Here is a 27,151-nt window from a genome sequence, read left to right on the forward strand (position 1 = left end):
CTGTTCAAGAACTGTTCTCAATCCCGACTGTGCATCAGAAATTTCCTGGCCGGGTGCGGTGGCTCACACCTGTAATCCCAGCATTTTGGGAGGCCAAGGTGGGCGGATCACTTGAGCCCAGGAGTTCGAGACCAGCCTGGGCAACATAGCAGGACCCCCATTTTATTTTTTTATTAAAAAATTAAAAGTTAAAAAAAAAAAAAGGCCAGGCACAGTGGCTCACACCTGTAATCCCAGCACTTTGGGAGGCCGAGGTAGGTGGATCACCTGAGATCAGGAGTTCAAGACCAGCCTGGCCAACATGGCGAAACCCCATCTCCACCAAAAATACAAAAAAAAAATAGCCGGGCGTGGTGGGGGGTGCCTGTAGTCCCAGCCACTGGGGAGGCTGAGGCAGGAGAATCACTTGGACCTGGGAGGCAGAGGTTACAGTGAGCCGAGATCACGCCACTGCACTCCCATCTGGGCAACAGAGTAAGACTCTGTCTAAAAAAAAAAAAAAAATTCCTTCTAGCTTCTTAAAATAACAGCTGCTGGATCCTTCCACAGAACCAGTGAAACAGAACATCTATGAATGGGGCTGGGGCAAACTGAATTTTTTTAAAGCCTTAGAGATAATTTTAAAACATTAAATTCGAGAATGTCCTGGACAGATTCTCAGGCAAACTCCATTCTAATTACAAGATCTGAGATGAATACAAAAATCTGCATTTAAGCACCTCATTAACAATCACACGGGGAGGTCCTTGGATCACCCTCCAGAGCCTCTCCAAAATTATTGGCATCAAGAAAGTTTCACATTTAACCATAAATTCTAAATATAATCATAAAATTCTAGAACTAAAGGACACCTTTAAAGATAATCTGGAAGCATTAATTATAAACTCTGCAATCATCTGTGAAATTTTTAAAAAAGAAAGAAAACCAATGACTTGGCCCCTATCTAGTGGTAAAACTCAGATATTATCTACAATATGGAAAAACTGGAATCGAACTAAAAGTCCATCAGTAGGAAGAGGAATGCTTAAAGAAACTACCGTTCATCCATAATAAGAAACACTACAAGCAATTAAAAATAATGAGAGGTTAGGCTGGGGGCAGTGGCTCATGCCTGTAATCCCAGCACTTTGGGAAATCAAGGTGGACACATGGCTTGAGCCCAGGAGTTTGACACCAGCCTAGACAACAAGTCAAAACCCTGTCTCTACAAAAGATATAAAAATTAGCCAGGCATGGTGGCAAGTTACACCTACAGTCCCAGCTATTAGGGAGGCTGAGGTGGGAGGATGGCTTGAGCCTGTGAGGGCTGTGATCATGCCACTGCACTGCAGCCTGGGTGACAAAGTGAGACCCTGTCTCTCAAAAATAAAAAATAAAAAAACAGCTGGGCACCATGGCTCACACCTATAATCCCAGCACTTTGGGAGGCTAAGGCAGGCAGATCACGAGGTCAGGAGTTCAAGACCAACACACCCAACATGATGAAACCCCATCTCTACCAAAAATACAAAAAAAAATTAGCCAGGCATGGTGGCGGGCGCTTGAACCAGGGAGGCGGAGGTTGCAGTGAGCCAAGATTGCGCCACTGCACTCCAACCTGGGTGACAGACCTAGGCTTTGTCTCAAAAATAATAATAAATAAATAATAAACCAACCAAAAAAAAACTCCTATCTCTGCCCTAAATAACGATTGACCTTATAAAGAGGCACTTAATGTATTTTTCCCTTGAAGTGCTTGGCACCTATGGTCCCAGCTAATTAAGAGGCTGAGGTGGGAGGACTGCTTGAGGCCAGCAGCTTAAAGCCATGGCAAGCTACGATCATACCACTGCACTCCAGCATGGGAATCGCTTTTTTTTTTTTTTTTTTTTTTGAGATAGAGTCTCACTCTTGTTGCCCAGGCTGGAGTGCAATAGAGCGATCTCGGCTCGCTGCAACCTCCGGCTCCCGGGTTCAAGTGATTCGCCTGCCTCAGCCTCCCGAGTAGCTGGGATTACAGGCATGTGCCACCAAGCCCAGCTAATTTTGTATTTTTAGTAGAGACGGGGTTTCTCCATGTTGGTCAGGCTGGTCTCGAACTGCTGACCTCAGGTGATCCACCAGCCTTGGCCTCCCAAAGTGCTGGGATTATAGGTGTGAGCCACCGCGCCCAGCCTGGGAGTCTCTTAAAACAAACAAAAAAAGATTATTTAGAAAAGTATTTCCCATGATGTTAAATAAAAAAACTGATTTATGAAAATATATATTTAAAATGTAAAAATAAATATAAAAAACAAAGAAAGTGCTTGGAAATCACTGATTTGCTGGGAACCAATAAAAGCCTCATCATCACATCACTAGGATCTATCTATGTTCTCTAAAGTGAAAACAACTATCTTTGAACACCACCAGGATTAGAAATACTCTATATAAAATGCATAGTATAGTCCCCTGACATAGAAAATACTTAGTAAAGTGTTACTTATTGTTTTTATTTTTTTGAAAAAATTCCATAGGTCTCCAGGACCCACAGACAAATGAGGAGTATGCTGCTTTGTAAACCAACTCCAGAGAAAATTATTTGTTTCAAGCCTAAATACTAGGGTTACAGACTTTGTAAGGAAGATGCTTACAAATAAATACACACACAAAAAAGAGAAAAATAAATTGTACCTAGCAGAAAAAGAAGTGACAGAAACATCGTCAATTCCTTTCACTGCAGACATGACTTTGTCCAGGGCTTGGGTGTGGTTAACGTTGAATTCTACTCGGTGGTTTCCCTCTGTAGGGTAGTTGGGAGCTTTGGAAGGATGTATGGGCCTGGAGGTACAAGCTCCTAGAGAAAATATTGTGGGAAAACAGGAGTTTTGGGGGGTTAGAGGTTAACATTTAAAAGTAAGATAAACTATTATAGGCAAAATTTCTAAGAAATGACTTTTTTAAAAGATTCATTCTCATGCTTATATGACATACACACATATACATATATCCTTTAGATATACATCACCAGTCCCCTAGGGCTTTGGTATGGATGTACAAAATCAAATTATTTTCAGAATTATTTTCCAAGATTCTTAAGTCTCTGAAAAACTTGGACAAGAAAGACTGATTCATACATTTTCAGATAATACACAGAATGGTCTACTGTTTGGTAAATCTACCCATGTAAACCATCATTCCGGTTGCAAATTTGACCACATTAATCCAGATATCATCATAAAAGCTTCAGCCCAAAATGAGTAACCGAAAGACTGACTAAAGTAAAGCTAAAATCCATACATCATTCCCTAGGCATAAGTAAACATTCACTAAAAACATTCACTAAAACCCAGATGTCTATTTGCCTGATTTATCAATCAAGTGCATTCTGGAGAGGCCTGAGCTTTCAATTCAACAAGCATTTTTCAAGTGCCTGGGTGACAGGCATTGTGCCACAAAAGTGAGGAATCACGAAGTTCAGTCCAGTAAGGAAGACTTCTGCTCTCCTAACTCCATAAGAATAAAAAGTGTTTCCTTTTTCAAATGTAATTTAACTGCCAAATTTCAGCAACATTATTTTAAATTTATTATACAAAAATGGAATCATACCCTCCCCAACCCTAAAGCAGTTAAAACTTTACTGGAAAGACATTCTAAGGTTTCAAAGTATTTGCAGGGAAAATATCAAATATGAAAGAGGCTTCTCACCAAGCCCTTTAGCCAACCAGTTGTTGACGCCCTGCGGTGCGGCATCATAGGCTGTGTGAGGAGAGTAGATACCGACTCTGTTCTCCAGAGCCTGGATCACCAGGCGCTCCTTCCAGGTGTTCCAGGTTATGCGCTTCATGGGTCGGAAGATAGGCGGATGGTAGGAGAGAATGAGGTCTGCCTTCTTTTGCAGCACCTCCTCCATCACTTCCTCAGTCAGATCATTGGTCAGGAAGAGTGTATTTACAGTATGTGGTGGGCTTGGTTCCACCAGTAATCCAACATTGTCCCAACTCTCAGCAAAGGAGAGGGATGCAAAGTCATTCAAGGAAGAAAGGAGAGCCTTCAAATCCATGAAAGAACGGGAAGAACTGCAGATCAGGGAATCTACAAACCGGACTATCGTGGGGACCGGGCGTACACAAGATGACAACATACAGAAATCAGGTAAAGTTCAAGTTTCTGAAGTCAAAACAAAGAAAATGGTACACAGGTACACTTTAGGCCTGGATCTTTGAGGCATCAAAGCATATGGGCATAAGAGCTGTCATCACAGAGATCTGGGTTCAAATAGTGGCTCTGCCACTTACCAGCACACAGTAGCTAAGGTAAGCCATTTAACCTCTCCAATCTTGTTTTCTCACCTATGAAACGGAGATACTATAGCCCACCTCACAGACCATCCAGAGGAGCAAATGAATTATGTAACCTAGCAAAGCCTGGTACATAATACACAAATGTCCATCCCATCTCCTGCCTCACACACCCTTGTTCTTATTCTCCCTACCCTTGCTTCAACCAACCTCCTCCCTAATCCATGTCTCTAAACATTACCCTTTCTTTTCCCAAACCCCCTTCAACTTCTTAAATAAAACTTTTCTTGACCTCCCTTTTCAGCATCCTTCCCAAGGCTCCCCACCGCTCAGTATTCTCATAATTGTGTATGCCCATTATGCTAAAGCTACTATGGAATAGGAATTATCTTTACTAAATCTCAGTATCGCTAATATAAGCCAGCACTAAATGCTTACTGCATAGAATGACACTGCCCACCTCCCCTGATTGCAACAGAATTTGGAGTTGGGGTGGTATATACTGACATTACAATGTGCTTTACCAAAAAACAGAATGTGGTGGGGCGCCTGTAATCCCAGCACTTTGGGAGGCCGAGGCAGGAGGATCACGAGGTCAAGAGATAAAGACCATCTTGGCCAACATGGTGAAACCCCGTCTCTACTAAAAATACAAAACTTTAGATGGGTATGGTGGCATGCACCTATAGTACCAGCTACTCGGGAGGCTGAGGCAGGAGAATCGCTTGAACCGGGGAGGCGGAGGTTGCAGTGAGCCAAGATCGCACCACAGCACTATGGCCTGGGCAACAGAGTGCGACTCCGTCTCAAAAAAAAAAAAAAAAGAATGTTTAAAATGTCAAGTGCTTTATCAGAATCAAGAATCAAGGAATACATAGGCAGGTCACTCTACAAATGGGCAGGGTCAAGGCAGAAGAAGGGAGAAGCCACTGCCCCTTAAGCAACATTTGCTACACAAAGGCCAGGCTCAAGAGGTGGAAGAGGGTAAGGTATAGGGTACTTTTCCCACGCAGCCTGTAAGCCTTCTAAATATCTACATCCAACAAGGAACTGAAAAGGTTGGCAAAAGAGGGAAGGTGGGAGGGCAATGGAAAGGTAGAAAAAAACTGCTGGCTCCAAAATATGCACAATTAGTAAATGTTTAATCAAATAACCACAAAAGATAAAGCTGTCAACCCTTCTTAAACTTACCACTTATAAACTGTTTGAAGAAAAGCATTTCATAGTATGCACAATAAGAAAGCATAGCCAACTGTAAATTTGATGAAATATCTATAAGCCAATTATTCCAAAAGCAATTTTTCAACGTTTCTATTTAACGAGATGAGGATGCTTATTTAATACATTATTTGAAGTGATACGGGGTCTCCAAAAACCACTCGAGGTCTTGGAAGTTTGTTTTTGTTTTCTTTTTGAGACACGGTTTCACTAGTCGACTAGGCTGCAGTGCAGTGGCGTGATCTCTGCTCACTGCAGCCTCGACTTCCTGAGCTCAAGCAGATCCTCCCACTTCAGCCTCCTGAGTAGCTCGGACTACAGGCGCGGAACACCACACCTGGCTAATTTTTGAATTTTTAGCAGAGATGGGGATTAACCATGTTGCCCAGGCTGGTCTCAAACTCCTGCACTTAAGTGATCCACCTGCCTCGGCCTCCAAGAGTGCTGGGATTACAGGGGTGAGCCACCGCGTCCGGCCTTGGAAGATCTTCTAATGGTCCTCATAGTACTCCGTTCTCCAGCATCTTCTACATCTGGCAAGCTCGAAAGTGAAACCCTAGTGGGCCACCATTCAGGTTTTGAGTTATTTACTGCAACAGATGAGGAAACTGCGAGGCTACATGGCCACAGTCAACAACGACAACAGGAGGCAGGATAGTGTGGTGGTTAAGAGCACCGACTCTGAAGCCAGTCTGAATCCGAGAGCCAGAGCTGTGCAACAACAGGTAAATGACTTAACCTATGCATTTTCCTCCTTAAAGGAAGTAGTGCCCAGGCCATAATATCGCGAGATTTATATGTAAAGCTGGAAACAGCTCCTGTCCTAAAGTAAGCACTGTTTAGTATTAAGTAGCATCAGTAGGGCCCCTTTGCAACTTGCAAACCGCTCCCTCAACATTACCTCATCTATGCCTCATTTCAGTGCCACTTCAGGCCTTTTCCAGGACAGTGAAAAACCACGAGACACAGCCAGTAAGTCTGAGTCAGGACCCCTGACCCACTAGTGCGCTGTGCTCTCGTGCGGCAGGGCAGTTTTCTGACCCAACCTCTTCTGCCCTGCTCTGCAGCACCAACATAACAATCACAGCCGACCCCAACCGGCACCTACCGCGAAGGTCACAACTACACTTGCGGGTTTTTAAATCGCCCAGTACTCACCAGTCCCGGAAACTTCGCTGCGTCACTTCCGGTCCTGCGTCGGCGCTCCGGGCGCTGTGACAATGGGCTCCCCGTAGCGGGAGAGCTGGGCGGAAGTGGTCCTTTCCGTTTGGCAGCCGAGTGTAAAGCATTGCTTGAGGTTGCCCAGGTAGTTCTCGCCTTACATTTCTCTTCCCAGTGCAATTATTAGTAGAGCTCCGTTTCACTGTCAAAGTTCCGGTTGAGGATAAATTACATTGTCGTTTTGGTTTGAGATAGGAAGGAGAGGGGAAGGAGGAGGTGAGGCGGTAAGGGGCATTGTCTCTCTTGGGTCCCGCGCCCAACTTCCGCTGGCCCAAAGAAACTATAATTTTGAACTAACAGATCTATGCTGGCATCTGCGATTACATTTTTCCTGTTTTAACAACCGCTGTGCTAGACAGAAGTGGTGAAACCCAAGTATGGAGTAACGTCATTAATTTTTTCATTCACTTATTCGAATGCTTGCTGAGTTCTGTGTTGCTACTGGTTTAGTTCTTGGAATACTGCGAGTGAACAGTTGGGCGGCGAGGCTGTTGTTGCAACGTCAGAGTAAACGAAGGGCCCTGCACGGTGGCTCACGCCTGTAATCCCAGCACTTTGGGAGGCCGAGGCGGGAGGATCACTTAAGGTCAGGAGTTCGGGACCAGCCTGGCCAACACGGCGAAACCCCGTGTCTACTAAAAATACAAAAATTAGTCGTGCATGGTAGCGTGCGCCTGTAGTCCCACCTACTCGGGAGGCTGGGGCACGACAATCACTTGAACCCAGGAGGCGGAGGCGGAGGTTGCAGTGAGCCGAGATCGTGCCACAGTGCACTCCAGCCTGGCGACAGAGTGAGAGTCCGTCTCAAAATGAGAAAAGAAGAAGAAGTTCATAGTATATTAGTGATAAGTGCTGTGGGAGAAGGAAATAGGAATGTCCTAGGGCTAAAGGGCTAACGCAGTTTTATGTAGGATTGTCAGGTCGGTTAAACTTGACATTTAACCAGAAATGTGGAGGTGAGGAAATCAGCTGTAGAGACGTCCGAATGTAAGAATTCCAGGCAAAAGGGACACCCAGTGCCTAGACCCTAAGAGTATCTGGGTTATTGGGGGACTTGCAAGGAGGCTCTTGAAGAAGAGCGAGCAGGGCAAGTAGGAGATTGGGAGGCTTGAATAGGGTAGGATCTCTCGTCATTACTTCTGTAGCTGGGTTTTTATTACGTAGAGGATGCCATTAGAGTATTTTTTTTTTTTTTTTGACGGAGTCTCGCTCTGTCACCCAGACTGGAGTGCAATGGCGCAATCTTGGCTCACTGCAGCCTCCGCCTCCCGGGTTCAAGTGATTCTGCTGCCTCAGCCTCCCGAGTATCTGGGACTACAGGCGTGTGCCACCACACCTGGCTAATTTTTGTGTTTTTAGTAGAGATGGGGTTTTGCCATGTTGGCCAGGCTGGTATCGAACTCCTGACCTCAGGTGATCCACCTGCCTCGGCCTCCCAAAGTGTTAGAATTATAGGCGTGAGAGACCGCGCCCGGCGAGGATTTTTATTTAAAATGTGCAGTAAAGATGAGCGTGTGTGAGTTAAGACAGAAAAATGAGCCTAATTCTTTTTTTCTTTTGGGACTAGAGACTTATTTTTAAACTGGCTGTAAGACTCTGATAAATTACATAGTCCTTCCTGAAACCACTAAGAGGAAAAATGGTAAGTTTTGAACAATTTTTATGAAATGTTTTTCATTGTAAGTAATTTTTAGAAATTCAGTCAAGGGCAATAAAAGTGCATGGAAATTACAGTGGCAAGATAGAGAAATTGTATACCATAGAAGCACTTAATATGGAATAATTCTTTTAAAAAATACACAAAATTACTTTAAAATTATTTAATGTTGTCACTTAAAATGCACAGAATTTAGTTTCGCTCTTGTTGCCCAGGCTGCAGCTCACTGCAGCCTCTGCCCCCTGGGTTCAAGTGATTCTCCTGCCTCAGCCTCCTGAGTAGCTGAGATTACAGGCACCTGCCAGCACGCCCAGCTAATTTTTTGTATTTTAGTAGAGACGGGGTTTCGCCGTGTTGGGCAAGCTGGTCCCGAACTCCTGACCTCAAATGATCTGCCCGCCTTGGCCTCCCAAAGTGTTGGGATTACAGGCGTGAGCTACCATGCCAGGCCAGAATTTACCTTTTATGGAGAAAGGCTGATTACAAGATAGATAGAAATGGAAAGGGAGAGTTAAAGGAGCAGAAGAGAATAGACAGGTCTGACAATTTTAATTGGATTGTTTTGCTCTAGATCTAAAGTGGGCAACTAGGCTGGGCGCAGTGGCTCACACCTGTGATCCCAGCACTTTGGGAGGCTGAGGTGAGATGATTGCTTGATCCCAGGAGTTCAACACCAGTTTGGGCAACATAGTGAGAACCCTGTCTCTACTTTAAAAAAATAAAATAAAATGAGCAACTAGAACCTGAAGTAGAAAAAGCAATGAGAATAGTGCCCTGCTTCTCCCTCACACATCTTTAACCTGGTCATATTCTCTAACTGCTACATACTATTTAAGAAGAAGAAGACTGGGCGCAGTGGCTCACACCTGTAATCCCAGCACTTTGGGAGGCAGAGGTGGGCCCATCACTTGAGGTCAGGAGTTCGAGACCAGCCTGGCCAACATGGTGAAACCCTGTCTCTATTAAAAATACAAAAATTAGCTGGGTGTTGTGGCATATGCCATTAATCCCAGCTACTTGGGAGGCTGAGGCAAGAGAATTGCTTGAACCCAGGAGGTGGAGATTGTAGTGAGCAGAGATCATGCCACTGCACTCCAGAGTGGGCGACAGAGCAAGACGCAAGACTCCATCTCAAAAAAAAAAAAAAGGAGAAATGAAAAAGGAACCCTCCAAATTGTTTTCTCCCTCTGTGGAATACAGTATTATATCAAGGGGTATACAGGTTACAGAAAAACAGTTACAACAAAAACAAAAAGCAAGCAAGAAAGCACTGTGGTTATCTCTGAGCATTTAGGATTTAGAAACACTGACACTTGTTATATTTTTGTTAGTCGAGAAAGGAATTATTTTTTAACCTTATTTCTCAGAATTAAATTACCTAAGGAAAATGGTGGAAATTATGTTTTGAAAGATCATTTTCTCATCATTTTTCTATAAATAAGGATGTTGGTGAATTGCCATGTACATCAATAATACACAACAATTGTTTTTATTTTTCTTGATAAAATTCAAAGTTAAAATAATTCTTTCCATCAAAATATTTACTTCCAAATTTTTATCATGGATACTACTTAACCGTAACATTTATATTCTGGAGTTTTTTCTCTATGTTGAGATCAATTTTGAGAAAAAAGTACAACTTAGCTCTAAGAGCTGCTTTGTGGACGAGTCATCTCTGAAGCAGTATTTCTGTCTATTTTTATTCAGGTTATCATCTTGAATATCCACATAGGGAAATAAACAGTGCATAAAGTCACCTAAAGAAATTTCATTTGTTCTCACATTTTCTCTCCTTTTTAGTCTGTGACACTGCACACAGATGTAGGTGATATTAAAATTGAAGTCTTCTGTGAGAGGACACCCAAAACATGTGAGGTAAGTACCATTTACATATTCAATTTCAGTTAATACAACAAAATAACCACTTTGGAATTGAATAATCTAACCTAAATGACAACAAAACTTTCTGTAAAACCATTGTTAAGGAAAACCAGCCATCATAACTTCTGGCCTGATTTCCACTTGTTTGTTCAATGTCAAATGTGGATCAAAAAGAAAGTAGATAATTTTTCGGTAACGATAGAGTAGCCAGTATCTTTTTGTTTTGACTGATTTTCCTCAGGAAACGTAATCATTAGGACATTGTATTACTTTTTTTCTTTCTTTCTTTCTTTTTTTCTTTATTTTTTGAGACAAAGTCTTGCTGTTTCCCCCAGGCTGGAGTACAATGGTGTGATTTTGGCTCACTGCAATCTCCGCCTCCCGGGGTCAAGCAATTCTTCTGCCTCAGCCTCCCAAGTAAGTGGGATTACAGGCGTGCACCACCATGCCTGGCTAATTTTTGTATTTTTAGTAGAGACAGGATTTCACCATGTTGGCCAGGCTGGTCTCGAATTTCTGACCTCAGGTGATCTACACATTTCAGCCTCCTAAAGTGCTGGGATTTCAGGCATGAGCCACTGCACCCGGCCTTTTTCCTTTTTTTTTCTTTTTTTTTTTTTTTTTTGAGACGGAGTCTCGCTCTGTCGCCCAGGCTGGAGTGCAGTGGCCGGATCTCAGCTCACTGCAAGCTCCGCCTCCCGGGTTCACGCCATTCTCCTGCCTCAGCCTCCTGAGCAGCTGGGACTACAGGCGCCCACCACCTCACCGGGCTAGTTTTTTGTATTTTTTAGTAGAGACGGGGTTTCACCGTGTTAACCAGGATGGTCTCGATCTCCTGACCTCATGATCCGCCCATCTAGGCCTCCCAAAGTGCTGGGATTACAGGCTTGAGCCACCGCGCCCGGCCCTTGTTTTTTCAAGACAGAGTCTTGCTCTGTCGCCCAGGCTGGAGTACAGTGGCGTGATCTTGGCTCACTGCAACCTCCGCCTCTGGGGTTCAAACAATTCTCCTGCCTCAGCCCTCCAAGCACCTGGGATTACAGGCACCCGCCACCATGCCCAGCTAATTTTTGTATTTTTTTAGTAGAGACGGGGTTTCACCATGTTGACCAGGCTGGTCTCAAACTTCTGACCTCAGGTAATCTGCCTACCTCAGCCTCCCAAAGTGCTGGGATTATAGGCATGAGCCTCTGTGCCCGGCAGAATATTATATTAAAGAATTGTTGCATATCTATATATTTTTTGAAACAGGGTCTTGCTGTGTCGTCCAGACTGGAATGCAGTGGTGCAATCACGGCTCATTGCAGCCTCAACCTCCTGGTCTCAAGCAATCCTCCCACCTTGGCCTCCCAAGTAGATAGGACTACAGGTGTGTGCCACCATGCCAGGCTACTTTTTAAAAATTTTTTATAGAGATGAGGTCTCACTATGTTTCCCAAGCTAGTCTCGAACTCCTGGTCTCTAGCCATCCTCCCCACCTCAGCTTCCGGAAGCGTTGGGCTTACAGGCGTGAGCCACCATGCCTAACCTGTTCTATACATTATTTTGCCTATTTATTATTTGTTTATTTATTTATTTATTTATTTATTTTTGAGACAGAGTTCTGCTCTTGTTGCCCGGTCACTGCACTCCAGCCTCCCAGGTCCAAGGGATTCTCCTGCCTCATCCTCCTGAGTAGCTGGGACTATAGGTGCCAGCCACCATGCCCAGCTAATTTTGTATTTTTAGTAGAGATGGGGTTTCACCACGTTGATCAGGCTGGTCTCAAACTCCTGAACTCAGGTGATCCACCCGTCTTGGCTGCCGAAAGTACTGGGATTACAGGCATGAGCCACTGCGCACGGCCTGTTTCACCTGTTTAATTGACAAGGATGGAAGGAAGAAGAATCACCAGTATATATTCATTTATTCAACGATTATTTATGGCTGGGCATGGTGGCTCACATCTATAATTCCAGCACTTTGGGAGGCTAAGGTGAGCTCAGAAGTTCTAGACCTACCTCGGCAACATAGTGAGACCCCATCTCTACAAAAAAATACAAAAATTAGCCAGGTGTGGTGATGTGAGCCTGTTGTCCCAGCTACAAGGGAGGCCAAGGTGGGAGGATTGCTTAAGCCTAGGAGGTTAAGGCTCTAGTGAGCTCTGATCACACTGCTACACTCCGGCCTACGTGACAGAGCAAGACCCTGTCTCAAAACAAAACAAAAAAACATTATTTGTGAAAGGCTATCTTGCCCCAGAGTCTGGAGATACAGTGATGAGCAACAGACATTCCTTACCCTCATGGAACCAGTATTTTAGTTGTGAAAATAAGCAGGGCAGGAAAATTAAGTAACTATATTTTTAAGAAATTATTTTTATTTATTTATTTATTTTAAAGATAGAGATGAGGTCTTACTATGTTGCCCAGGCTGGTCTTGAACTCCTGGACTCAGGTGATCTTCCCGCCTCCCAGAGTACTGGGATTACAGGTGTGAGCTGCTGTGCCTGGCCTAAAATTAAATAATTCTAAAAGGTGATAATGCCTTGAAAAAAATTAAGTGTTAAGATAGAGATTAATGGGAAAGGAAGAAGGTGAGGGCAGACGTAGCCAATAAACTAATACTTAAATTAAATGCAAAGGTATGAGGGCATCTCTGGAAAGAGGTATAAAAATAATATTCCAGCTATTCAGATTCAGAAAAGGTTGTGAAATAAAATTTTAAAAAATTCCAAGGCCAGGCACGGTGGCTCACACCTGTAATTCTAACATTTTCGGTAGCTGAGACAGGAGGATCATTTGAGCCTAGGAGTTCAAGACCAACCTGGGCAACATAGGGAGACATTGTCTCTACAAAAACAAAAAACAAAAAAAAATTCCAGGTATAGAAATACCAGGTATAAAGTCCCCCAGGTAAGAAAAGCTGCCCCTTTTGGATTAATTGTCAGAATACTGATGGGATTTAGGTAGTAAGCAACAAGAAAGCAGTTCTCAGTATATGTGATGAGGAGATAAGCCAGGTACTGCAGGGCTTGTTAGGCCCTGCTGATGATTTTTTTTTGTTTTTTGAGACGGAGTTTCTGTCGCCCAGGCTGGAGTGCAGTGGTGCGATCTCAGCTCACTGCAACCTCCGCCTCCCAGGTTCACGCCATTCTCCTGCTTCAGCCTCCAGAGTAGCTGGGACTATAGGCGCCCGCCACCACACCAGCCAATTTTTTTGTATTTTTAGTAGAGACGGGGTTTCACCGCAGCCAGGATGGTCTTGATCTTCTAACCTGGTGATCCACCCACCTCGGCCTCCCAAGGTGCTGGGATTACAGGAGTGAGCCACCAAGCCTGGCCGAAGATTTTGTATTTTATTCCAAAAGGAGAAGGAAGCTATTGAAGTGTTCTAGGCAGGGAAATGACATCCAAAGTAATACCAAAAGTCATAGTTTAAATATGCTGCTATCACGTTTTCAGTAAATATGATTGGTTCTTTGTCTTAACTAGGTTTCTGCTGCATCATTTCTCAATCATTATTTTTACTCTCTTCAGAATTTCTTGGCTCTTTGTGCCAGTAATTACTACAATGGATGTATATTTCATAGGAATATCAAGGGTTTCATGGTTCAAACAGGAGATCCAACAGGTAAGTTATTCCATTAACTAAGATCTAAGGAACTGAACGTATAGTATGAAGAAGTGGGTAAAAGAAGAGGAGTTAAAAATGTGGAGTTTTTGTTTTGTTTAATAAGTTCTGTTCTACAAGTGCAGAACATGTAGGTTTGTTATATAGGTATATGTGTGCTATGGTGGTTTGCTGCACCTATCAGCCTGTCATCTAGGTTTTAAGCCCAGCATGCATTAGCTATTTGTCCTAATGCTCTCCCTCCCCTTGCTCCCTACCCCCCAACTAGCCCTGCTGTGTGTTGTTCCCCTCCTTGTGTCCGTGTGATCTCATTGATCAACTCCCACTTATGAGTGAGATCATGCGGTGTTTGGTTTTCTGTTCCCGTGTTAGTTTGCTAAGAATGATGGCTTCCAGCTGCATCCATGTCCCTACGAAGGACATGATCTCATTCCTTTTTACAACTGCATAGTATTCCATGGTGTAATTTTAAAGCAGAAATTATTAGCACCTACACCTAAAATATGAACAATATTGTGCTCACTTTGGCAGCACATATACTAAAATTTGAACAATACAGAGAAGATTAGCGTGGCCCCTGCACAAGGATAAGACGCAAATTTGTGAAGCTTTTCATGCTACAATATATGTATGAACAATATTTATAAGAAGGGTTATTCTTTTTTGTTTTTTGTAGGTCTGTTTTAATCTTTAGGTCTGTGAAGTTAAATTTGGGGAATTAGGAGAGGCCATATCAAATTTTGTTTATATTTAAGCAGTCAAACTCTATTCCTTAAGTTTTGGGAAATGAACTTGTTATCAATTTTAATTAAATACCACTTTCGATTTGCTTCTCTTATAATATAGGAACTGGAAGAGGAGGCAGCAGTATATGGGGCAAGAAGTTTGAGGATGAATACAGTGAATATCTTAAGGTAAATCCTCAATGCTTTAAAAATCTATTTTTCGAAAATATTTTTGAAAAAAAAATTTTTTTTTTTTTTTTGAGATGGAGTCTCGCTCTGTCACCCAAGCTGGAGTGCAGTGGCCAGATCTCAGCTCACTGCAAGCTCCGCCTCCCGGGTTCCCGCCATTCTCCTGCCTCAGCCTCCCGAGTAGCTGGGACTACAGGCGCCCGCCACCTCGCCCAGCTAGTTTTTTGTATTTTTTAGTAGAGACGGGGTTTCACTGTGTTAGCCAGGATGGTCTCGATCTCCTGACCTTGTGATCCGCCCACCTCGGCCTCCCAAAGTGCTGGGATTACAGGCTTGAGCCACCGCGCCCGGCCAAAATTTTTTTTTTTTTTGAGACGGAGTTTCACTCTTGTCGCCTAGGCTGCAGTGCAGTGGCGTGATCTCAGCTCACTGCAACCTCCGCCTCCCAGGTTCAAGTGATTCTCCTGCCTCAGCCTCCCGAGTAGCTGGGATTGCAGGCATGTGCCACAACACCTGGCTAATTTTTTTGTATTTTTAGTAGATATGGGGTTTCACCATGTTGGTCAGACGGGTCTCAAACTCCTGACCTCAGCGCCCGCCTCGGCCTCCCAAAGTGCTGGGATTATAGGTGTGAGCCACCACACCCGACCAAAAATCTATTTTTTCATGCCTTGGTTGTGCATGGAAACTTTGATACATGTGTTATAGTAATACAAGTTAACATCATTGCAAAGTGAGTAGACTTTTTTATGGTTTTTGTACATTTGACAAATGATGTCGGGGAGACTTGATAAATGGTGGTCCTAGCCTGACGTGTAATGGAATCCCACTGCCACATGGCTCTTGATATTAAGTGAGTTCATCTTTGAATCTAACCTGAAATGTTTAACTAGTAGTGTACCAAAGAGGCTTAATATCTCACCATAAAATTCATATTGAATGACATGAAACAGTGGCCTTTTTTGAGAGTGGGGAGGAAAGACTATCAAACTTCCTGGTTGCAATGTTGCCCATTGTCAGTGCCCAGCTTTTATCATCTTCTGTTAGATGTTTGAATATCCCTGTATTAATCTGACTTAATACCTGTGGTAGATTGCAACTAGGTTAAAGAGAAGTGCATATAAATAGTCTTTACCATGGTAAAATTAGGGATTTTTAATTTTCTTTGTTATATTTTTCTGTGTTTTTCAAACCTCTGTGGAGTCTTTTTTTTTTTTTTTTTGTCTAAAATAAAAAACTAGTGCATGCCTAGTTTTAAAAATCAATTCCACTTACCAGAGATACCTTCAGTTGATGACTTATTATGTGGTCTTTCAAACTTTGTATCTCCATAGAATGATAACTTTACGACTAGAAAAAGAGCGATGAAGTATCCTCAATCAGGGCCGGGTACAGTAATCCCAGCACTTTGAGAGGCCCAGTAAGGAGGATTACTTGGGGCCAAGAGTTTGAAACCAGCCAGTGCAACATAGTGAGACCCCCATCTCTACAAAAAAATATAAATATTAGCCTGTTGTAATGGCATGTGCCTGTAGTCCCAGCTACTCAAGAGACTGAGGTGTGGGGATTGCTTGAGCCCAGGAGATGAAGGCTGCAGTGAGCCAAGATCATGCATAGAATGAGACCCCCATCTCAAAAAAAAAAAAAAAAAAAGTCTACTCAATCAAAATATGCAGCTTAAGTGTATTATTATATTTCCATTACATTAAAATGTACCCACAAAAATTCTGAAAAAAAATTCATTGCAGTGTTTATCTCTGGATGATGAGACTAGGAATAATTTCTTTTCATTTTGCTTTTTTTAAAACCTTTTTTTAGAGGCAGGGTCTTACTCTGTCCCCCAGGCTGGAGTGTAGTGATGCAGTCTTGGCTCACTGCAGCCTAAATTTTCTGGGCTCGGATGATCCTCCCATCTCAGCCCCCAGAGTAGCTGGGACTACAGGTGCATGCCACCATGCCCAGCTAATGTTTGTATTTTTTGTATAGATGGTGTCTCACTATGTTGCCCAAGCTGGTTTCTTTTACTTTTCTATTGTAAGGCAATATATTAGTTTTGTTACAGGAGTTGAGGCTGGGAGGTGATAAACTTTTTGAAAAGTCAACTTTTTCCTGAATGAATAACTAAACAATTTTTAGGTATTAATTACTATATTAATGACTGCTTCCATATACCAGTTGAAAACCAGAGACTGGCTATGACAGAATCACCTGTGGAACTTTGTTGTTTGTTTTTGAGACTGGGTCTCACTATGTTGCCTAAGCTGAGTGCAACGGCCTGATCACGGTTCACTGCAGCCTTCACCTCCTGAGCTCAAGCAGTTTCTCCTGCCTCAGCCTCTCAAGTAGCTGGACCACAGGAGTGCACCACCATGCCCAGCTAATTTCTGATTTTTTTGTAGAGACGAGGTCTCGCTGTCTTGCCCAGTCTGGTCTGAAACTCCTGGACTCAGATGATCCTCCTGTCTTGGCCTCCCAAACTGTTGGGATCCCAGGAATGAGCCACTGCAATTGGCTGGAAGTTTTAAAACTATAACAGATCATGGCCTTCCCTCCTAAAAATAAACAGTCAGTAGGACTGGTTAGGACTGAGACTATATTTTAAGGTTCCTAGATGATTCTTTTGCAGGCAGAGTTAAGAACCATTACATAGGCCTGGCACAGTGGCTCACGCCTGTGATCCCAGCACTTTGGGAGGCTGAGGCAGGCAGATCACGAGGTCAGGAATCAAGACCATCTTGGCTAACACGGTGAAACCCCATCTCTAGCAAAAAGTACAAAAAATTAGCTGGGCGTGGTGGTGGGTGCCTGTGGTCCCAGCTACTCGGGAGGCTGAGGCAGGAGAATGGCATGAACCTGGGAGGCAATGCTTGCAGTGAGCTGAGATCGTGCTGCTGCACTCCAGCCTGGGCAACAGACCGAGACTCCATCTAAAAAAAAAAGAACCATTATGTATTATACACCTTATACACCAAGGTTATGGATATGTATTGACTCTTCATATCTTCTGACCCAGGAATTCCATTCCCAAATGTTTACTCAAGAGAAACTTGTAAGTATGCACCAAGAGACATGTACAGGAGTGTTCTGATGTAGTGTTTGTAATAGCAAAAGTCTAGAAACAACCCAAATGTCCCTTGATTGTAGATAAATCACCATGTAGATTGTGGATCAATTGCAGTACATTCATCAGTGAAATATCAGTAAAAAATCAGTAATATACTATGACTATGTGTACATGTATGACCTTAGAACTGTAACAATGTTATTTGTAGATAGCATTTCCCAGAAGACTGAAATGTTAGGATGTAATTATATTCAGAAGGAAAAAGAAAGAATGTGTTGTTCAGGCATATGTAATGTGTTCGGGCTGGGCACAGTGGCTCACTCCTAAAATCCCAGCACTTTAGGGGGCCCAGGTGAGAAGACCACTTGAGGCCAGGAGCTTGAGATCAGTCTGGGCAACATATTGAGCCCTTGTCTCTACTAAAAGTTAAAAAATTAGCCAGGTATGGTGGTGTACATCTGTAGTCTCAGCGACTCAGGAGGCTAAGGTGGAAGGATGGCTTGAGTCTACGAGGTCAAGGCTGCAGTGAGCTGTGACGGCACCACTGCACTCTAACCTGGGTGACAGAGCCAGACCCTGTCTCTAAAAAAAAAAGAAAAAATGAGAAAAAAAGTATTAGAATAGTGGTTACCTCTTGTAGAGGCTGAGGTAATAGATGGAGAGGAGCACATAGATATATGTAATTAATTGATAACTTTTATTTTTTCTTGAGCTCCCATTATCCAATGAATTGGTAAATTTTAACTCTGAAAGCTGGGAAATATGTTAATGGGTGCTTATTTTATTAACTTATATTTTTATTAACTATATTTTTGTGTATGTAGTATTACATGTGTATGTGTTAAGTATTACATGTGTATGTATTAAATATTACATTTGATTGGTAAACACCTTTTAGGGAAACAAGCATTAATATTTGGATATAGGTGCATCTCTATGACTTATTAGCGTCACCCAATGAATAGCTAAAGCTAGAGTAATTGGTGGAGTTATTTGTAGTGTATTACAGGCACCTCCCTGTAACATAGTTCACCGTTATATCTTCATTCTTATCAGTAAGGTCCTTTTAATTTCTCTACACAGTCTCTTGTAAACAAATATGATAGTAGAGCTAGGTGAGACCTTTCTTAGATTGTTCAGTCCTGGGGTTATAAACTGACTGCCCATGAATGGAACACCCACAGATGCATTTTCTATGGCCATTAGTTAAAAAAAAATCTTTAATGCCATTAGTTAAGAAATAGCCTATTCATTTTGCCAGACTTCATCTCTCTTTAATGTTTACATTCTGCCCAATTGTCAGTTTATCTGCTTGACCCTTGTGAGTATCTGAATTATGAATAGACCCTTCAACTAGTCCAGCCTCCCTTGTTTTACAGATAAAGAAACTAGCAAGACTCCATTATATGTGAGAAGAGATTGTGGGCAAATTGGTTTTGTTGCCTGCCTGATCGTTTCATTCCAGCACACTATTCCTTAATATAAATGTAAGGATTATTTATATTCTTTGTTGGTGTTGCAAAAAGCGTCCATGGCTGTATTTCTTCAAAGTGAAAATGAAATTAATTGAGAAATATGATTTGATATATTAACCTTTTACATACAAGTTTTCAAGTATACAGAAAAGGTAGAAACTGAACATTTGGATTACCCCTAATAGAAGTTGGTTAAATGTTTTCTTGCTCCCTTAAATATTGTGAAAGTAAAGAGTGAACGTCTTGGCTGGGTGTGGTGATTCACACCTGTAATCCCAACACTTTGGAAGCTAAAGCAGGCGGATCACTTGAGCCTGGGAGTTCGAGACCAGCCTGAGCAACATAGTGAGACCCCTATCTCAAAATATTTTTAAACAAGAAAACGAAGGTGTGCCTGTCTTCTTTCATTACTGTATTTGGGATGGTTATATAAAAGCACAGTTAATACTTTGATGTGTCTTTTTCAGCACAATGTTAGAGGTGTTGTATCTATGGCTAATAATGGCCCGAACACCAATGGATCTCAGTTCTTCATCACCTATGGCAAACAGCCACATTTGGACATGAAATACACCGTATTTGGGAAGTGAGTATTCTGGTTATGATTTTCTTTTAGCATTTCAACGCAAGTGCATATGCTCAGCTGTGATAGTAGCATAACTAATATTGAAAAGAGTGACGCAGAGCGCAATGCCTCACACCTGTAATCCCAGCACTTTGGGAGGCCAAGGTGGGCAGATTGTCTGAGGTTAGGAGTTCGAGACCAGCGTGGCCAATGTGGTGAAACTCTGTCTCTACTAAGAATATTTTTAAAAAATTAGTCGGGTGTGGTGGCACACACCTGTAGCCCAGCTACTCAGGAGGCTGAGGCAGGAGAATTGCTTGAACCTGGGAGGCGGAAATTATAGTAAGCCACGATCATGCCGTTGCACTCCAGCCTGGGCGACAGAGTAAGACTGCCTCAAAAAAAAAAAAAAAAAAAAAAAAAAAAAAAAGAAGAGTGGTGTGAGAGTGTGAGAGCTAAATGTACCTGGAGTTTAGGTCTACCACTTAGCAACCCTGTGGCCTTGGGAAAGTTATAATTTCCCTGAGCCTTATTTTCCTTATTTTTATAAAAGAGGCCAGTAATTTTTCAACATTGTTATGCAAATTAACAGTATATCTATTTTCTTTTTCTTTTTTTTTTTTTTGAGACAAAAGGCTCTGTTGCCAGGCTGGAGTGTGGTGCAGTAGCACAATCATGGCTCATTGCAGCCTCAACCTCCCGGTCTCAAGTGATCCTCCCACCTCAGCTTCCTGAGTAACTGGAACCACAAATGTGTACCATCATGCGCAGCTACTTTAAAAAAAACAAAACAAAACACTTTTTTTGTAGAGACAGGGTCTCACTGTGTTGCCCAGGCTGGTCTATTTTCATTAATAATAGCATTTCACAGCAACTAACAGATCTGAAAAATAGTGGCTTAAACAAGATGGACTGGCATGGTGGTTCCATTTTGTTACCAGTGTTCTAGGCACCTCTGTCATAATATTGGCAGCAGAGCTCTTATCAAAACTTCTGTGTATCAGGCAGGAAAGAGGAGGAAAGACAAAAGGTGCTTGCCAGCTGATTCAGCTTTTTTAATTAACAGAACTTTCCCAGGCCTGTAATCCCAGTGCTTTGGGAGGCTGAGACAGGAGGATCACTTGAGGTCAGGAGTTCAAGACCAGCCTGTGCAACATAGTGAGAACCCATCTCTATAAAAAAGTTTAAAAATTAGCCAGATGTGGTGACAGACAACTGTAATCCCAACTACTCAGGAGGCTGAGGTGGGAGAATCACTTGAGCCCAGGAATTTAAGGCTGCATGAGCTGAGATCACACCACTGTACTCCAGCCTAGGCAACAGAATGATACCCTATCTCTAAAAAAAAAAAAAAAAAAAAAATCTGGTGCAGTGGCTCACGCCTGTAATCCCAGCACTTTGGGAGGCCAAGGAGGGTGGATCATGAGGTCAGGAGATCAAGACCATCCTGGCCAACATGGTGAAACTCTGTCTCTACTAAAAATACAAAAATTAACTGGGTGCGGTGGCGTGCGCCTGTAATCCCAGCTACTCAGGAAGCTGAGGCAGGAGAATGGCTTGCACCCCAGAGGCGGAGATTGTAGTGAGCCAAGATTGCGCCACTGCACTCCAGCCTGGTGACAGAGTAAGACTCTGTCTCCAAAAAACAAACAAACAAACAAACAAACAAAAAACACTTTCCCAGAAGACCCAGAACTTAGTAATGTGACCACTCCTTACCTACAGTGGAGGGTAGAAAATGTATTTCAGCCACATTGCCACCCTTACTAAAATTAGATTTCTCTGAGTAAGAAGAATGGCTCCTAGGAAGGTGTTTTGCAGTTTCTGCCAGGGTATCTGTTAAAAGTACTATATATGGGAGTTCCTTTTATAAATCAGTGGGAAGTCAGTTTGTCTGTTCATTCAACAAATAATTATCATGCTTAATAAACCAAGGCACAATTCTAGAGTTTGTTCTATTGAATAGTTTGGATGCCAAGTTAGGTTAATTAAAAATAGAGGACTCCCAGCCTAGGCAACATAGCGAAACCTGGTCTCCACAAAAAAGTTTAAAAATTATCCAGGTGTGGTAGCTCACACCTATATTCCCAGCTACTTGGGAGGCTGAAGTGGAAGGATTGCTTGAGCTCAGGGAGTCAAGGCTGCAATGAGAGCTAGACAGATCTTCTCTTTTTCATTCCATATACATGTGTCTAATTTACACAATAATAAGGAAAAAAGAAATATTACAACACCTAGTAGTTTGTTTTTTTTGTTTGTAAATAACCCAGTTTCCCTCTTATTTTATCCCTTAACCCATCATTCAAAATTATTGTTCAGTTTTTACCAGGACTCATTTTACTGGATTTGTGACAAAACTGTAGAGTTTAGAACAAAGATTAACCTTAGGTTCATTAATTCCTTGTTTGTTGTATACAGATGCACACAGATTTTTCTGGGAAGATGATCCAGTAACTTTCCTCTAGTTCTCCAAGGGGTCCGTTTCCCAGATACTTGACTCTACTTAACCTGCCTCAGTTCTACCTGCCGGGTTTTTTTAACGTTTTACCTAAAACCTATGTTTTCTATATTCTCTGTTTCTCTTACTGACCCAGAAGTTGAGAAAGTCTTTAAGACTTATAATTTAAAGACTTAAATGTCAACATTTAGGGGTAAAATCAAAATGTTTTGGTATGGCCGGGCGCGGTGGCTCAAGCCTGTAATCCCAGCACTTTGGGAGGCCGAGACGGGCGGATCACGAGGTCAGGAGTTCGAGACCATCCTGGCTAACACGGTGAAACCCCGTCTCTACTAAAAATATAAAAAAACTAGCCGGGCGAGGTGGCGGGCGCCTGTAGTCCCAGCTACTTGGGAGGCTGAGGCAGGAGAATGGCGTAAACCCGGGAGGTGGAGCTTGCAGTGAGCTGAGATCCGGTCACTGCACTCCAGTCTGGGCGACAGAGCGAGACTCCGTCTCAAAAAAAAAAAAAAAAAAAAAACAAAACAAAATGTTTTGGTTGAAGTGCCCTTTTTGTGAAAATGCAAGATAAAATGCAAATCTGTTAATTTTTTTTTTTTTTTGAGACGGAGTCTTGCTGTGTCACCCAGGTTGGAGTGCAGTGGCGTGATCTTGGCTCACTGCAAGCTCTGCCTCCTGGGTTCACACCATTCTCCTGCCTCAGCCTCCCAAGTAGTTGGGACTACAGGCGCCCACCACCACGCGTGGCTAATTTTTATTATTATATTTTTAGTAGAGACGGAGTTTCACCGTGTTAGCCAGGATGGTCTCAATCTCCTGACCTCGTGATCCACCCGCCTTGGCCTCCCAAAGTGCTGGGATTACAGGCGTGAGCCACTGCGCCTGGCCGAAAGCCACTCTTTCTTAGTAAATGTTTTGGACTGAAATTTCTAAAACTTATATTTGAAGACTAGCTCTCAATATATTTTTTTCTTGGTAGTAACACGAAGTGGGATTGCTGGAGGCTGAGTTAACTGTTAGTCTTCTCTTCTCCTATTTTTATTACTTCTTATTGTTACCCAGAAGCAAAAAGTAGAAATACCATAATTAGGCCAGGCATGGTGGCTCATGCTTATAACCCCAGCACTTTGGGAGGCTGAAGTGGGCAGATCATTTGAGGTCAGGTGTTCGAGACCACCCTGGCCAACATGGTGGAACCCGTCTCTACTAAAAATACAAAAATTAGCTGGGCGTGGGGGCATGTGCCTGTAGTGCCAGCTGCTTGGGAGGCTGATGCAGAATTGCTTGAACCTGGAGGAAGAGGCTACAATGAGTCGAGATAGTACCACTGCACTCCAAGCTGGGCAAGGGAAGTGCGACTCCGTCTCAGAAAAAAAAAAGAAAGAAATACTATAATTAAACAATTAACTGCCAGGCGTGGTGGCTCACGCCTGTAATACCAACACTTTGGGAGGCCAAGGTGGGCGGATCACCTGAGGTCAGGAGCTCGAGACCAGCCTGGCCAACGTGCTGAAACCCCATCTCTACTAAAAATACAAAAATTAGCCAGGCATGGTGGCAGGCTCCTGTAATCCCAGCTACTCAGGAGGCTGAGGCAGGAGAATGGCTTGAAACCGGGAGGCGGAGGTTGCAGTGAGCCGAGATCGCGCCATTGCACTCCAGTCTGGGGTACAAGAGCGAGACTTCTTCTCACAGAAAATAAAAAATAAAAACAAAAACAAGTACAAAGTGGAGTGGTCACCTACTTCAGGACTCTCATTGTAAGGCAATATTGATAATAGTGTCGTCGGCCGGGCGCGGTGGCTCAAGCCTGTAATCCCAGCACTTTGGGAGGCCGAGTCGGGCGGATCACGAGGTCAGGAGATCGAGACCACCCTGGCTAACACGGTGAAACCCCGTCTCTACTAAAAATACAAAAAACTAGCCGGGCGAAGTGGTGGCACCTGTAGTCCCAGCTACTCGGGAGGCTGAGGCAGGAGAATGGCGTGAACCCGGGAGGCGGAGCTTGCAGTGAGCTGAGATCTGGCCACTGCACTCCAGCCTGGGTAACAGAGCTAGACTCCGTCTCAAAAAAAAAAAAAAAAAAAAGATAATAGTGTCGTCTACTTTCTCCAGCTATTTCCTATAACAAAGAAATCTTTATGACTAGTGTGTTGTAATAAGAAATACATATTTGGACTTTATCCCTTGTTTCTAGCATGGTTCTTTTAAAAACCTTGCAATATCCTGAGTGACAGAAGTGAAAGGAATATTTTATTGTTCATAATAAGCCCCATTCAACCATACCTGAGTTTATGCTAATGAGGTGACTCTTGGTGGGGTTCTAGATAGCTTCTGAATGGAGGGCTGGTTGCCAGAGGAATCGGCCATGTATTTTTAGAGGGCTGGAACATTCAGTGACCTCCTATTCTTGACCTCTGGGAAGGAGAGAAGGGCTGGAGATTGAGTTCCAGTCACCAGTGGCCAGTGATTTAATTAATCGTGCCTACCTAATGTGACCTCCGTAAAAACCCTAAACAGGATTTGAGAGCTTCCAGGTTGGTGAACACAAGTAGATACTGAGAGGGTAACACACCCTGAGAAGAGCATGGAAGTGCTGTGCCCCCCTCTCAGACTTTGCCCTATGCATCTCCTCCATTTGGTTGTTGCTGAGTTGTAACCTGTATAATAGCCGATAATAATAAATAAAGTGCTTTCCTAAGTTCTATGAGCCATTTTAGAAAATTATTGAACAGAGCCAGGGGGCATGAAAAATCCCAAAGCATATCTGGTTAGTCAGATAGTACAGATCACAACCGGGACTTGGAACTAGCATCCAAAGTAGTAGGGGCTGTCTTGTGGGATTAACCGGCGTCTCTGTTCACTCCTTGTAGTTAGTGTCACAATTAAATTGTAGGGCCAGGTGTGGGGGCACGCACTTGTAGTCCCAGTCAGACCCTGTCTTTAAAAGAATAAATAAATTTTTGAAAAAATAATTAAGTTGTGGGATACCCAGAGAATTGGAGAATTGGGAAAACCCACACATTTGGTGTTAGAAGTGTGAAAGTGTAGAAAAACAGTTTGTTTTCCCTTTCACTGGTTATATTAGTCCCATTGGTAGCTGTTCTGTGTCAGTGTATGAATGGGGTAGAATATAATTTTAGGTACTATGGTGGAAATATTCCTACTTTTTGTATTGTTGACTAAGGGCATAAAATAAATTATTTCTGAATTTTGATCTGTATCTATGATGGAAAATCAATATTTTGTTGTACATTCAACTAGAGAATTCAGAGATCTGTAAGACTTTATTTTTTTTAAGGGGACTGTAATTGTCATAGATATGGATATCATGTTTCAATTTAAGGAAATTTTCATATGTTATATTGTTTCTCTTTCAGGGTAATAGATGGTCTGGAAACTCTAGATGAGTTGGAGAAGTTGCCAGTAAATGAGAAGACTTATCGACCTCTTAATGATGTACACATTAAGGACATAACTATTCATGCCAACCCATTTGCTCAGTAGCTGTAATAGACCTGGACAAATAACTTGACAAATTGCTGGAACACACTTATTGTGGTTTACCGGGTTTTGATTATGTACCTCCTGAATCTAAAAATTTTTTAGAGATTCGTCTCTAAATTTTTCAGAGATTACATCATCCTTCTGCTTGTTTACAACTATGATCTTCTATGAAATGATGATACCAAGGGGCACCCAACAGCTTTTATCCCCATTCTTAGAGCATAGTCTTTATTATAACGATTATCCAACATATTTCTTTAATTTTAATACAAAAAATACATCATTTAATTTTTGTTACATATAAACATTCATTTTTAAATGCTGAGCCTCAAGCGCAGGCATTTTTGAGCGGCCTGATTACGTATTCCTACCACAGCAAGTCCATATCCTGGAAGTGTTACTTTATAATAAAATTTAAAATGTTTTAAGGAACTAAATTGGAGGACAAATTAATTTAAAATATTGTGTAAAATTACCTTCAGGCTATGTGTATAAGGTATATATGAAATGTAAATGAACTTCATGTTTAAATTTGGGTCTCATCTCCAAGATATCTTATTATGTATATGCAAGTATCCCCAAATCTGAAAATTTGGGTATTCCTGAAACTGATACCAATGGTAAGAGCTCTACCATTAATTATTCACTTGATACAGTTAGAAAGAGGAGGGACAGTACAAAAAGTTAGTCTGGAAAGGCCAGCCAATTCGTTTGCTATTTTCTCTGATTTTTTTTTTTTCCTTTTTGAGACGGAGTCTGCTCTTTTACCCAGCGGGAGTGCAGTGGCGCAGTCTCGCTCACTGCAACACCTGCCTCCCAGGTTCAAGCGATTCTCCTGCCTCAGCCTCCCAAGTAGCTGGGACTACAGGTGCGCGCCACCACACCCACCTACTTTTTGTATTTTTTTTTCAGTAGAGACAGGGTTTACAGAGACCATTTTGGCCAGGACGGTCTTGATCTCTTGACCTTGTGATCTGCCCACCTTGGCCTCCCAAAGTGCTGGGATTACAGGTGTGATCTTTGGGTTTACAGTAAAGGCTCTAAGAAGTCCTGGAGGCCGAGTGCGGTGGCTGACACCTGTAATCCCAACACTTTGGGAGGCCAAGATGGGTGGATCACAAGGTCGGGAGATCAAGACCATCCTGGCTAACACAGTGAAACCTTGTCTCTACTGAAAATACAAAAAATTAACGGGGTGTGGTGGTGGGCGCCTGCAATCCCAGCTACTTGGGAGGCTGAGGCAGGAGAATCGCTTGAACCTGGGAGGCAGAGGTTGCAGTGAGCTGAGATCGAGCCATTGCACTCTAGCCTGGGCGACAG

General features: G+C 42.7%; 2 protein-coding genes and 1 non-coding gene across 23 annotated transcripts in view; 2 read left to right on the forward strand and 1 right to left on the reverse strand.

The window, feature by feature from the left end:
- The window catches only part of NIF3L1 (NGG1 interacting factor 3 like 1), a 24,844-nt gene extending 18,069 nt beyond the window's left edge, over positions 1 to 6,775 (reverse strand). The window contains exons 1-4 of one of the 12 annotated variants that reach the window (XM_033232000.1): positions 6,379 to 6,617; positions 5,905 to 6,300; positions 3,667 to 4,128; positions 2,653 to 2,815 (exon numbers count right to left, since the gene is read on the reverse strand). In XM_033232000.1, the coding sequence (XP_033087891.1) occupies positions 2,653 to 2,815; positions 3,667 to 4,102 (599 nt within the window). In that variant the 5' untranslated portion in view covers positions 4,103 to 4,128; positions 5,905 to 6,300; positions 6,379 to 6,617. Of the gene's footprint in view, positions 1 to 2,652; positions 2,816 to 3,666; positions 4,129 to 5,450; positions 5,766 to 5,900 lie in introns of those variants that run through there. The other 11 variants (XM_033232008.1, XM_033231998.1, XM_033232001.1 and 8 more) reach the window with 11 other exon arrangements.
- Positions 6,646 to 26,422, forward strand: PPIL3 (peptidylprolyl isomerase like 3). 10 transcript variants are annotated; one of them, XM_033232010.1, is made up of 8 exons: positions 6,646 to 6,783; positions 8,266 to 8,340; positions 10,156 to 10,230; positions 13,710 to 13,848; positions 14,695 to 14,762; positions 17,776 to 17,811; positions 19,769 to 19,887; positions 25,705 to 26,422. In XM_033232010.1, exons 2-8 carry the CDS (start codon positions 8,338 to 8,340, stop codon positions 25,829 to 25,831), a joined length of 567 nt encoding a protein of 188 aa, XP_033087901.1. In that variant the 5' UTR covers positions 6,646 to 6,783; positions 8,266 to 8,337; the 3' UTR covers positions 25,832 to 26,422. The 10 variants fall into 10 exon arrangements, with proteins under 10 accessions (XP_033087901.1, XP_033087908.1, XP_033087907.1 ...); XM_033232017.1 differs by having other exon boundaries at positions 13,755 to 13,848; XM_033232011.1 differs by lacking the exon at positions 6,646 to 6,783 and adding an exon at positions 6,876 to 7,073.
- LOC117095589 lies at positions 14,364 to 14,470 on the forward strand. The gene has a single exon (XR_004442105.1). It is a non-coding gene; the product is annotated as a U6 spliceosomal RNA (small nuclear RNA).
- Positions 26,423 to 27,151: the final 729 nt, after the last annotated feature.

This window comes from Trachypithecus francoisi, unplaced genomic scaffold (genome assembly GCF_009764315.1).
Source record: "Trachypithecus francoisi isolate TF-2019V2 unplaced genomic scaffold, Tfra_2.0 Lachesis_group13, whole genome shotgun sequence".
NCBI lineage: Eukaryota > Metazoa > Chordata > Mammalia > Primates > Cercopithecidae > Trachypithecus > Trachypithecus francoisi.

Coding starts and splice junctions, on each gene's coding strand:
- PPIL3 (XM_033232010.1), top strand. Junction 14,763..17,775: donor AATACAGTGAATATCTTAAG/GTAAATCCTCAA, acceptor CTTCTGACCCAG/GAATTCCATTCCCAAATGTT. Junction 17,812..19,768: donor TGTTTACTCAAGAGAAACTT/GTAAGTATGCAC, acceptor TGTCTTTTTCAG/CACAATGTTAGAGGTGTTGT.